We start from the raw sequence: 14,135 nt of genomic DNA on the forward strand, positions 1-14,135 counted from the left end.
GCGGGGGAGAGGGAGAATGTCAGGCAGCTTGTGTAAACAAGCCACCTGTCATTCTCCTTGCTGTTAGGATACTGATCACTCGGATCTAGTATGTAGATCCGTTGATCAGTGTCCATACAGCTCAAGCCCCAGCCAATCACAGTAGAAAGCACGCCCCTAGGGATACACACAGCCCCTCCCTCCCAAATAAAGTTAACCCCTTCACTACCAGTGTATTTTTACAGTAACAGTGCATATATATAGCACTGATTACTGTAGAAATGTCACTGGTAACCCCAAAAGTGTCAAAAATGTCAGTCAAGGGTCCGATCTGTCCGCCCCAAAGTCGCAGTACCGCAAAAAAAATCGCAGATCGCCGCCATTACACGTTAAAAAAAAAAAACAACAAAAATGACAGAAATCTTTCCCTTTGTTAGTAAACGCGATAACTTTTGCGCAAACCAATCAAAATACGCTTTTTGCGATTTTTTTTTTTTTTTTTTTTTTTTTTTTTTTTTTTTTTTTTTTTTTTTTTTTTACCAAACATAGGTAGCATAAAACAAATTGGCCGAAAAAGTAAAAAAATTTTGATTTTTAAATTTTTTTTGGGGGGAATTTCATATAAAAAAATGTGAAAAATATTGCTATTTTTGCAAAATTGACGCTCTTTTTTTGTTTATAGCGCGTGATCAAAAAATCGCACAGGTGATCAAATACCACCAAAAGAAAGCTCTGTTTGTGGGAAAAAAAGGACGCCAAATTCGTTTAGGTACAGCGTCGCACGACCGCGCAATTGTCCGTTAAAGTCACGCAGTGCCGAATCGCAAAATACCCCCTGGTCGAATGGGGGTAAAATCTTCCGGGGCTTAAGTGGTTAAAAAAACGCTACTGTGCATAGAGCCTTAAAGCACTACTGACCTTTTTAGTGAGTTTCTGCATAATCACTAGCCATTCACAGGCTGAAACAGGTCCTTGACCAAGCTGTATTATCCTACAGCTTGGCTAAAGACCTGTTCCAGCCTGTGAATGGATAGTGATTATGCAGAAAGTCATGAAAAGGTCAGCAGTGTTTTTAGCTTTAAGGTTACACGCACGCTAGCGTATAAAAGTGAGCTCAGACACTTGGTTATGTTGTGCTGTAGGGGTGAGTGAACCTCAAGATTGGCTGAAGAGAATTCAAAATCCTTATGACAGTTGAGTTAAAAACAACTGCTACTGACCATTACGTTGGGTCTCATGGTAGAAATTAGTCTGTAAGTGGCTCATATCTTTGAACAATGTCCAAATGATCATGTGAGCAACTGTTGGTGCCTACATCTGTCATCCGTAAAATATGACGTGTCACCAGCACTTAGTTGCTAGAATATTCATTTTTATTAGCGCAATGTCACATCAGTTGAATAAGCCAACGTTTTGGGGCCATCCAGGGTTCCTTCCACAAGGTGATATAGTGACATAATGTTACCTTAAACTGAGCTGATCAGCCAGTACTTTCTGTGTACTGGAGATAATACCACGCTATAGTTCACAAGCTAGGATTGCCCAGACCAGTGATGGGCCCATTAAAAAAGTAGTCTTCCTGTCAGCGAGCATCGGCTTCCATGTACAGGCTGTACGAGCAAGTAGATACACTGTGACAGTGTGCAGGAGACCTGCTGATCGTTGGTGCAATGCTTTACAGGCTCCTGCAACGAAAAATAATAAATGCACATTTTTTTTTTACCGGTAAAAGATGTGCATTTATTTATTTTTTTGTAGAAAGGTAAACTTTCCTTTGTCAGTATGCTATCAATGTACAAATACTGTACTGGCGACCCTAGCATAAGGAACAAACTATTCAGAGAAAGGAGATACAATAAGACACGTGGCCACTCACTAAAACAAGAGGAAAGGCGGTTTAACCTTAAAGTGCGGAAGGGGTTCTTCACTGTAAGAGCGGTAAGGATGTGGAATTCTCTTCCACAAGCAGTCATATCAGCAGGGAGCATTGATAGTTTCAAAAAACTATTAGATGGGCACATTAGAGACCACAACATACAGGGGTATACAATGTACGGTAAAAGCAAACACACACATCATAGGTTGAACTGGATGGACTGATGTTTTTTTTTTTTCAAGCTCACTAACTATGTAACTATGCTCAAATTATAAACGGTAAAACAGTGCAGCGCTCTAAAAATAATAAAAGTAATGAACAACAATGGAATAAAATCACAGATAAAATCGAAGATAAAACACAAAAGCAAAGTCCATCTAGAAGTGCCAGATCAAAGGTCGGGTAAGAAGGATCAAAAAAGGTAATAGGAGTAATAGTCCTTATAAGGTGCAAAGATTCCTAATGAATTCACGAGGAGCCAGGTGCAGATAGCAGAAGACACACACACTCCCTCCACCTTCCAGAGTGGCCTCTCACCTTATTAAGGTATTACACGGGCATTGTAAACATAGACACATCACCAACTCCGACCTCTTGATAATCCTTCCAGTTATCAATGAAGGAAACCAATCTGTAGTAAGCATAAACCTACACAGCTTCGTACTACACACTCCTGGATGTCTCTCCGATGGCAGGGTATTGAAAGGAAAGAAACGCCAGGATAGTGTAATACTGACTTTTAATATGGTTAAAACATCACAAAGTGGCCTCTTACTTGGTAAAGATGGACATCAGGCATAAAACAATAGAAGGACCGGGACAGCGGGACTCGCTCGGTGTCTCTCGGTCTCCTCCGTGCCAGCGGGTGACGTCAGATGCTCGACTCCTCCTCCCTCCGCACGCGTATCGCCTCCGTGGGTGGAGGCTTCGTCAGCGATGAAGAGGATTGGTCCAACGTCACCATATAAATACAACAAAGAGAGACTATCTAAGGACCTCTCAAGTGTCAAAGAGATTGACCGTAATACGCTGTTAACTAGTGGCCCCAAACGAGAAGCACCAAAGGGTGATGTAAGGATTGTTTTAGATTACAATATTCAATATAAAAAAATTGAAAGTATTTTTGACAAACATTGGCCCATTTTGATGCAAGACCGAGTACTACGCGACCATCTCCCAGCCAGACCACGTTTTGTTTATAAACGGGCACCCACTTTGAGGAATATTTTAGCCCCAGGAGTAGTAGATCCTCCAGTGGAGGCACATAATAAATTGTTTGCTTTCCTGAAAGGTTTTTATGCATGTGGCAAATGCATTGTGTGCCGTTCTGCGAAAAAGAATGTGAAACGCAGGAAGGATTTTGTGGCTCAGGCGACAGGTAGAGAGTATAAGATCAATGACCTTATTACCTGTGCGACTACTGGGGTTGTGTATGTGATCGAATGTAGTTGTGGACTACAGTACGTTAGTAGGACCTCAAGAGCCCTCCAAGTAAGACTGGCTGAACATGTTAGGTGCATTAGAAAAGGAAAATCTCCCCATTTTCTGTACCAGCATTTCAAAAACTTCCACAACAAAGACCCCAAGGATATGAAATTCTGGGGCATTGAAAAAGTTAAAAAGCACTGGAGGGGCGGCAACTTCATTCGCCAATTAAGTAAAAGGGAATCCTTTTGGATTTATGAAATGAAGGTTGCCGTACCCCGGGGTCTGAACACGGATTTAGATTTGAATTGTTTTATTTCTGATCGATAAATTATTCCTTTATGTTCATTTCTATTTCTATTTTTATATAGCTATATGTGCAGTGTCCTAAGTAGTTGTATTATCATGTTTAAAGTTTTTATCGTTTTTAACATGTATCTTTACGATGTATATATTTTTTATGCAACTTCCGTGCCAACGGGTATACGGCGTCATACGCTGTTGTATTATATTTTAAACCTTTAATTAAGCACATTAATTGGGTGCTATCCATCCTGATCCTGTTAATAATTGGCTTTGGGGAGTGTATTAAGCTGCCCGAAGGTGGAGAAGGGGTTAAGTTTCCTCTCATCTTGTTTATAGCCATACTCGGGATTGTCTGAAGTCTGAGCCGGGATTTCCCTCTAGTTCCGGCATTAGGCTATCCATAGGAACGTTTTAGAAGGACTGGCCAATCAGATTAAGGGGAGGATTATTTATATGGTGACGTTGGACCAATCCTCTTCATCGCTGACGAAGCCTCCAACCACGGAGGCGATACGCGTGCGGAGGGAGGAGGAGTCGAGCGTCTGACGTCACCCGCTGGCACGGAGGAGACCGAGTGACACCGAGCGAGTCCCGCTGTCCCGGTCCTTCTATTGTTTTATGCCTGATGTCCATCTTTACCAAGTAAGAGGCCACTTTGTGATGTTTTAACCATATTAAAAGTTAGTATTACACTATCCTGGCGTTTTTTTTTACTTTCAATACCCTGCCATCGGAGAGACATCCAGGAGTGTGCAGTACGAAGCTGTGTAGGTTTATGCTTACTACAGATTGGTTTCCTTCATTGATAACTGGAAGGATTATCAAGAGGTCGGAGTTGGTGATGTGTCTATGTTTACAATGCCCGTGTAATACCTTAATAAGGTGAGAGGCCACTCTGGAAGGTGGAGGGAGTGTGTGTGTCTTCTGCTATCTGCACCTGGCTCCTCGTGAATCCATTAGGAATCTTTGCACCTTATAAGGACTATTACTCCTATTACCTTTTTTGATCCTTCTTACCCGACCTTTGATCTGGCACTTATAGATGGACTTTGCTTTTGTGTTTTATCTTCGATTTTATCTGTGATTTTATTCCATTGTTGTTCATTACTTTTATTATTTTTAGAGCGCTGCACTGTTTTACCGTTTATATTTTTGCTACCCAGGTTTTGTTTCTGGGCCTGTTTTAGTGTTCAGCTGCTATCTGATAGGGTTGAGCGCTGATATTTCTTACCATTTGTTTACTATGCTCAAATTAAGCATTTTTTTGAAAGTTGCTGCAATGTATTAGTGATAACAGACCATTTGAAAAAAGTGGATTTTCAGTTAAAACATGCTCACTGAGACATAGAATGCAAGTCCTTTTGTCTGAGTAAGGTATCAGTTGAGATAATAGGAATAGAAAGCAATGAGCATGGGAGTTATTGAAAGTTTATGAAAGTGACAATGTCCTGGTATAGCTTCTGACTTTCCAATATCAACAGCACTCTGAAGGTAAGCAAAGATCTGTATGATGTTTACAGCAGATCATAAAATTTAAAACCTTCTGGAAGATTTCAAACCGGTAAGAAAATGTAATGACCTCATCAGCAAAGTGACCTCTAGGCGCTATGAATTTTGTTCACAGAATGCTGAAAGAAGGTCATGGAAATGACATTATTTCTACGTGGACACACCTGAATTCTCTAGCATTGGGCTTGGAGTTCTTTATGCTGATTATATATAGATATAGATCTATATCTAGATATAGATCTAATATATAATACACACTGTACCTAGTGTATATCATGTATTCACTTAGATTTTACCATTCATTCCACAGGCTCTCTTGGTATATGCTGCTGGTTTCTTTGCAAACATGGGAAACTACAAGTCCTTTGGGGATACGAAGTTTGTCCCCAATGTCTCCAAAGTAAGTTCTTGTTCCAGTGATGACAATCACAAGTTCTCCAAAGACCATGAAAAATATATATTTTCTTAAATTTATATTTTGACTATTGTTTGCCCTCAGGAGAAATTAGAGAAGTTACTACGGGCAAGTGATGCTTTTGCTAAGGATCCGGAGGGAACGGAAAGCCTTTGGAAAATTGTCGAGGAACATATGTACTCGCTAGAACCACGTGAGAGGCAGCTAGGACTGGGAGACCAGGTCAGTACCAGGTGAAGGCACCGCAATATAGTGTGTGCATTTTCTTCTCTCATTTCTTGTTAAAAATACATTTTTTGGGATCAAATACTTTGGAAGTGGACTTGTGAAAACATACTTGTGTTTTAACGCTTGGAGAGGTAGCCTTGCTCTGTCACTTTGCCAAATGTGTGGGAGAGATGGTGTTCTGGGCCTTCAACATGGGTCGATTGAGGTTTCCAGTTACATTTTGCAGCCAATAGCAAGGTGTGGCTCAAAGCCCCCATTGAATTATTGACTCCATGTGCAACCCAGGGAACTACTTAAATGTTTGTAGGAACATTTGTGTGTGTTCATTAACAATTTAAAATGCCATAGTTCACTACAGTTTAATATCCATATAATTTTAAAATCAGTGACTGATAAAATTTTTATTTTTAGCCCGAGTTAAAAAAAAAGGTCCAGACCGGTTTCGTAAATATAGGAGAGTTACATTTCCAGGTTTAGACTAAGCATAGATGGCATGACCTAACTGCAACTATTGGTAGATTATATTTTAGGAAATATGAAATTCCATTTGCAAGATTTGAAAAAGCTTTGATATACACTATATTACCAAAAGTATTGGAACCCCTGCCTTTGCATGCACATGAACTTTAATCTCATCCCAATCTTAATCCATAGGGTTCGGCATTGGTTTGGCCCACCCTTTGCAGCTATAATGGCTTAAACTCTTCTATGAAGGCTGTCAACAAAGTTTAGGAGTGTGGTCAAACATTCCCATAGACATTCTTCCAGAAGCCCATTTGTGAGGTCAGGCACTGATGTGGTCGAGAAGGCCTGGCTCGTAGTCTCTGCTCTAATTCATCCCAAAGGTGTTCTATCAGGTTGAGGTCACTCTGTGCAGGCCAGTCAAGTTCCTCCACCCCAAACTCGCTCATCTATGTCTTTATGGACCTTGTTTGTGCACTGGTGCGCAGTCATATTGGAACAGGAAGGGGCCAACCCCAAACTGTTCCCATAATGTTGGTAGCATGAAATTGTCTAAAATGTCTTGGTATGCTGATGCCTTAAGTTCCCTTCACTGGAACTAAGGGGCCAACTCCAACCCCTGAAAAACACCCACACACCATAACCCCCCCCCCCCTACACCAAATGATTTCTACCAGTCCACAAAGCAAAGTCCAAAAAGACATGGAATGTTGAAACATTCCCATAGACACACTCCTAAACCTTGTGGACAGCCTTCCCAGAAGAGTTGAAGCTGTTATAGCTGCAAAGGGTGGGCCAATTCAATATTGAACCTTACAGACTAAGACTGGGATGCCATTAAAATTAAATTGCGTGTAAAGGCAGGCGTGCCATTACTTTTGGTAAAAATAGTGTTTGTATATACACTGCTAAAAAAAAAAAATTAAAGGAACACTAAGGCTCCATTCACACAAATGCTTTTTCATGCTTTTTGCAGTAATGCATTTCATTTTTATAATATGGGTTCCTATGGAACATGTTCACATCAATGCATTTTTGTGCCTCTGCATTTTTGGAAAGGGTCAGAGACTTTTTTTTCCCTGCAAAATGCAGTGTTTTGCATGTTATAGACTTCAATGGACCTGCATCCAAAATGCAAGTTTTACGTTTTTACCGCAATTTTTGCCATGATTTGCGGTTTGTGTTTTTAAATCTGCCTAACCGATTTAAAAAAAAAAACAAAAAAAAAAAAAAAAAAAACATAAAATCGCAGCAAAATCACGGTAAAAAAATGTGGAAAGCACAACAAATAGCACTGCAGAAATGCTCAAAAGCAACATGTATAGGTGTGAATCGAGCCTTAAGCATCAAGTCAATTAAACTTCTGGGATATTGATCTGGTCAGTTAAGTAGCAGGGTGGTTATTTATCAGTTTCTGCTGCTTTGGTGTTAATGAAATTAACAACAGGTGCAGTAGATGGGACAACAATGAGATGACCTCCAAAACAGGAATAGTTTTACAGGTGGAGGCCACTGACCTTTGTTTTCCCTACTCCTCTTTTCTGACTATTCTTCACTAGTTTAGCATTTGGCTAGGGTCACTACTGGTTGCATGATGCGATACCTGGACCCAATAGAGGTTGCACAGGCAGTCCTACTCTTCCAGGTTATCAGATTAATACATGCCATTGCCAGAAGGTTTGATGAGTCTCCCAGCACAGTCTCAAGAGCATGAAGGAGATTCCAGGAGACAGGCAGTTACTCTAGGAGAGCTGGACAGGGCCAAAGAAGGTCCTTAACCCATGAGCAGGATCAGTATCTGCTCCTTTATGCAAGGAGAAACAGGATGAGCACTGCCAGAGGCCTACAAAATGACCTCCAGCAGGCCACTGGTGTGAATTTTCCTTAACAAACAATCAGAAATAGACTTTTTGAGGGTAGCCTGAGTGCCCGACGTCCTCTTGTAGGCCCTGTCCTCACTGCCTGGCACCGTGGACCTAGATTGGAATTTTCCAATGAATTCCAGAATTGGCAGGTCTGCCACTGGTGCCCTGTGCTTTTCACAGATTAGAGTAGGTTCACCCTGAGCACATGTGACAGACGTGAAAGGGTCTGGAGAAGCCGTGGAGAATGTTATCCTGCCTGTAACATCATTCAGCATGACCGGTTTGTTGGTGGGTTAGTGATGGTCTGGGGAAGCAGGCTAGACAATGGCACCCTGACTGCCATTAGTTATCAGGATAAAATCCTTGTAACCATTAGGGTTTAATTACTAAAGATAAATCCACTGTGCACTTGGAAGTGCAGTTGCTGTAGATCTGTGGCCAGCGTATGCAGCCAGTTCCTAGAGGATGAAGGAATTGTTACCATTGAATGGTCCCCATGCTTGCCTGACCTAAATCTAATAGAACACCTCTGGGACATTATTTTTCGGTTCATCCGACACCGCCAGGTTGCACCTCAGTCTGTTCAGGAGCTCATTGATGCCTTGGTCCAGATCTGGGAGGAAATACCCCAGGACACCATCCGTCGTCTCAAAAGGAGCATGCCCCGACGTTGTCAGGCATACATACTGGCACCTGGGGGCCATACAAACTGAGTACCATTTTGAGTTGCTGCAATGAAATTTCAGCAAAATGGACTAGCCTGTTGCATCATTTTTTCACTTTGATTTTCTGGGTGTTTTTGAAATCCGCCCTCTATAGAATAATTTTCATTTCCATCAAACAATGTGGCATCCTTTCGTACCTAACACATTACCCAGTCCGTATCAGTATAGGTACCCAGTCCGTATCAGTATAGGTATCCAGCATGATATTTTTCCCCTTTGAAACCTGTTGTGTTTTTCAAAGTGTTTCTTAAATTTTTTTTGAGCAGTGTAATGTGTATATAAATATATACATGTATGTATGTATGTATGTATGTGTATGTATATGTGTGTATGTATATGTGTGTGTGTGTGTGTGTGTATATATATATATATATATATATATATATATATATATATATATATATATATATATATATAAATATACAAATCCAATAATCCAATTCCAAAAAGTTGAGACACTGTACAAATTGTGAGTAAAAAAGGAATGGACTAATTTACAAATCTCAAACTTATATTTTATTCACAATCTAATATAGAAGACATATCAAATGTTGAAAGTGAGACATTTTGAGATGTCATGCCAAATATTGGCTCATTTTGGATTTCATTAGAGCTACACATTCCAAAAAAGTTGTGACAGGTAGCAATAAGAGGCCGGAAAAGTTAAATGTATGTATGTGTGTGTGTGTGTGTATATATATATATATATATATATATATATATATATATATATATATATATATATATATATATGTATGTATGTGTATGTATATATATATATATATATATACACAAAGGAACAGCTGGAGGACCAATTTGCAACTTATTAGGTCAATTGGCAACATGATTGGCTATAAAAAGAGCCACTCAGAGTGGCAGTGTCTCTCAAAAGTCAAGATGGGCAGAGGATCAACAATTCTCCCAATGCTGTGGCGAAAAATAGTGTAGCAATTTCAGAAAGGAGTTTCTCAGAAAAAAATTGCAAAGAGTTGAAGTTATCATCATCTACAGTGCATATTATCATCAAAAGATTTAGAGAATCTGGAACAATCTCTGTGCATAAGGGTCAAGGCTGGAAAACCATACTGGATGCCCGTGATCTTCGGACCCTTAGATGGCACTGCATCACATATAGGAATGTTACTGTAATGGAAATCACATGGGCTTGGGAATCCTTCCAGAAAACATTGTCGGTGAACACAATCCACCGTGCCATTCGCTGTTGCCGGCTAAAACTCTATAGGCCGGAAAAGAAGCCATATCTAAACATGATCCAGAAGCGCAGGCATTTTCTCTGGGCCAAGGCTCATTTACAATGGACTGTGGCAAAGTGGAAAACTGTTCTGTGGTCAGACGAATCAAAATTTGAAGTTCTTTTTGGAAAACTGGGACTCCATGTCACCCGGACTAAGAGGACAAGGACAACCCAAGCTGTTATCAATGCTCAGTTCAGAAGCCTGCATCTCTGATGGTATGGGGTTGCATGAGTGTGTGAGACATGGGTAGCTTACACCTCTGGAAAGGCACAAATGCTAAAAGGTATATCCACATTCTAGAACAACATATGCTCCCATCCAGACGTCGTCTCTTTCAGGGAAGACCTTGCATTTTCCTACATGACAATGCCAGACCACATACTGCATCAATTACAACATCATGGCTGCATAGAAGAAGGATTCGGGTACTGAAAAAATATTTGGCACATTATAAAGAGGAAGATGCGACAAAGAAGACCTAAGACAGTGGAGCAACTAGAAGCCTGGATTAGACAAGAATGGGACAACATTCCTATTTCTAAACTTGACCAACTTGTCTCCTCCATCCCCAGACGTTTGCAGACTATTATAAAAAGAAGAGGAGATGCCACACAGTGGTAGACATGGCCTTGTCCCAACTTTTTTGAGATGTTGATGCCATGAAATTTAAAATCAACTTATTTTTCCCTTAAAATTATACATTTTCTCAGTTTAAACATTTGATATGTCATCTATGTTGTATTCTGAATAAAATATTGAAATTTGAAACTTGAACATCATTGCGTTCTGTTTTTATTCACAATTTGTACAGTGTCCCAACTTTTTTGGAATCAGGTTTATATGTATAATATATATTCATTTAATATGCATTTCATAAGAAAGTGAAAATGGTGGACCCAATACTGTATTTCTGTGGTTTTATTTTACTCTTCTACTTTATGTGTCTCTGCATAGGGAGTTGTCTTGCATCAGTGAAATTTACTGACTTTAAAGTGGAACTTTAGTCAGAAAATTAAGTCCTGCTAGATCACGCCAGACTGCCCCTTTTGCAGGTATAGCTATGTAAAACATTAAAAATAAGTGCCTATACTGTTTAAAATCCATTAATACACTGTCTTACCCTGCTCTTCTGCACATTTTCAGTTGCTTTCTATTTTTAGGCACTTCTGAATTTGTAGAGGCCTATCTGCTGACAGCCTTAAAGCAGTATTACACCCTCCTATCCAGTGGCTGCTGGTGCTCGGTAATTTGGGGGGGGGGGGCAAACCAACGCACCCCCCCCTCCCCGAATGGCTTGCCTCCTTACCTCCTCCTTCCCCCCTGTCCGAGCCGGGGAGTGCTGGACGGCTGAGCCGCTGTGCTTCTCCAGCCGTGTGTCTCCTCCCTCTTCCTAGCCAGTGGCTCCTCCGATTCATTCCCCGTTTCCTCTGTGAGATCTTAACTTGTTACTGTCTGTTCTTTAAAAAATCTCTCTTTGAAAACTTTGGGAGATTCCTCTGCTTACACTGTAACAGAAGTTAGCCCTTTTTGTGGCTTTTACCTCTGCCCGAAGAGTGTCTGAATTGGCGGTGCTGTCCTGCCGTTCTTCTTTGGTGGTCCACAGAGATTAAGTGGTACTTCGACCTAATCAGTCGTTTCTTCCTAAGGGGGTTTCTGATTTCCATTGAATAAAGACATTGTGCTGCCTTCACTCTGTCTTAAACCCAAGCATCTGAAGGAAAATGCCTTTCATTCTTTGGCTGTGGTTTGGGCAGTTAGGGTTTGCCTGGCGGTTACGGAGTCTTTCAGGAAATCAGACTCTCCGTTTGTCCTCACAGAAGGACCTTGGAAGGGATTGGCTGCGTCTGCTGCGACCATATCCAGATGGATCAGGCAAATGGTGGTACAGGGGTATTCACTTAAGGGTCAGGTTCAACCTTTCACTGTGAAGGCGCATTCTGCTAGGGCGCTGAGTGTCTCTAGGGCCTTTTGCCATCAGGCATCAGTAATACAGTTTTCAAGGCGGCAACTTCGTCGTCGGTGCACACGTTTGCTAAATTCTACAAAATAGATGTGTTGGCATTCTGGGATGCTTCTTTTGGCCACATGGTTTTGCAGGCTGCTGTTTAAAAGAGCATTTTTTTCTCTTTGAGGGTGTATGTTGTTTATAGGTGAGCTCCAGTTGTTCCTGGTTGGCTAAGTTTAGCCTTTGGGGTATTACTTTCTTTCTCTGCGTTGTTTTCCCACCCCTCATGCAAAAACTGCTTTGGGACGTCCCAATGGATAAGAAGAATATGGAGCTGCGTCTGTCAATGACCGATAGAGAAAACTGGATTTTTTGACTTGCCGTGGGTTGGGATTTTTACTTCTGACACTGCTTGCAACAAAACTGAATCCTAGAGCAGAGTGAGTGGGTCTATGCCTGCAGGGACTGCCCCATAGGCGTGGTAAAGTTTTTTTTTGTTTTTTTTTTCTTGCCTAGTGACCTACTCCAGTAGGGGGCAGCATAACCGAATGGTTAAGAAGAATATGGCGCTGCGTCTGCCAATGAAATTCAGAGAAAAGGATTTTACGGTAAGTCAAAAATCCAGTTTTTTTGTGGCCAAAGGTTTCAAAGCCAGCAGGAGAAGGAAGCGAGACCTAAGAAGCATTGGACAAGCCATATAGAGGCAGAGAACTGGGGTTTTCCTGTTCAAACCCCCTCAGCAGCCTGCCAAATGCCAATGACTCAGTTCCTCCTGTGGGAGGAAGATTGTGGGGATTCCTCCCACAATTGAAACTAATCACCTCCAATGGATTTGTTGTAGACCTGATCAAAAGATGCTACAGGCTGGAGTTCAATTGGCCTCCACCCGTGAGCTTTTTGGTGAACAAGCTGCTCAGGAATCCTGACAAAGCAAAAACCCTTGTGTCTCCAGGTGTGGGGGGCGGGGGGGAATTATGTCGATCAGGAGGTGTTAGTACCTGTTAACCGACAAAGGAGCCATAGGTTTTATTCCCACACCTTTTGTTATAAAGATCCCTCAGGGAAAAATCATCTGATTTTTTTTAAATCTAAAGCCTCTCAACAGATCCATGGCATTGAGTTGATCTTCTCAATCAGGTCTGTCCTTCAACCCAAATATTTCATGGCCATGATGAATCTGAAGGACACTTACCTTCACATTCTTGTCCACACGGACTTTAAGAAGTTTCTGCGAGTTGCGGTAAAGATAGGGGGTACGATTTATCATGATCAATGTAGGGCACTTCCTTTTCAGGCTCTCCCCAGTGCCAAGGATTTTTTTCAAAGAGTTTGGGGGAAGCTCTGACACATTTAAGATTGAGGTCATCATTGTCCCTTATCTAGATAACCACCTGCTCATTACTCTGTCACAGGAACATTTATGACGATCTTCTGGGCATGCAGACCTAGGATGGTTAATTAACATGGAAAAAATGAAGCAGGATTCAATCTCAGGTAGTTGAATTTCTGGGTTACAGCATCCATTCTAGAAATAAAAAAATTTCTTTTAAGAGGTTAAGATTTTCAAGATAGACCAGCAGATAGCCTGGCTGTAGATGAACAAGCTGGTTTCTATAAGGATGGTAATGGTGGTTGTAGGGCTAGTGATTGCTTCCATCCTAGCAGTTCCTTGGGCCCGTCTTCACCAGAGGCCCCTGCAGTCATTCCTTCTGGGAGTTTGGAATGGCTTCAAAGAGACCCGTGGAGATTCAAACAAGTCAAGTGAGCCCTCTGGTGGTGAAGATCCCAGGCACATCCAAGGGTCTTCTTAGGAGTTGGCCGGTCTCTCAAACAGTGACAATGGATGCAACATCTTGGGGTTAGGAAGCTCATCTAAACTGCAAAGTGGCACATGGACAGTGGTCCAAGAGCAAAGCCAGAGCTTCCTTGAATTGGAGAGAGCTCATGGCAAGTGAAAGAGCTATCAAAGTTTGTCCTGCCTGGGGGGTCTATCCTTGGTCTTTGAGGCTATTATCAATTTCCTCCTTTTAAGCCTTTGAAAACATTTTTTCTAGTTACCATTACTTCAGCCCGCAGTAATGTGGATTACAGACTCTTTATATTAGAGAACTCTTTCTCCATATTTTTTAAAATCTTATTCTAAA

The 14,135-nt window shown here is 41.2% G+C and overlaps 1 protein-coding gene across 1 annotated transcript in view; it reads left to right on the forward strand.

The window, feature by feature from the left end:
* Window positions 1–14,135, forward strand: part of DPP3 (dipeptidyl peptidase 3) — a 118,443-nt gene that overhangs the window by 30,547 nt on the left and 73,761 nt on the right. Inside the window, exons 3-4 of the mRNA XM_082269641.1 lie at window positions 5,406–5,495; window positions 5,595–5,732. Coding sequence (XP_082125767.1) covers window positions 5,406–5,495; window positions 5,595–5,732 — 228 coding nt within the window. The remainder of the gene's footprint in view (window positions 1–5,405; window positions 5,496–5,594; window positions 5,733–14,135) is intronic.

This window comes from Pelophylax lessonae (assembly GCF_965119305.1).
Source record: "Pelophylax lessonae genome assembly, chromosome: 10".
Lineage (NCBI taxonomy): Eukaryota > Metazoa > Chordata > Amphibia > Anura > Ranidae > Pelophylax > Pelophylax lessonae.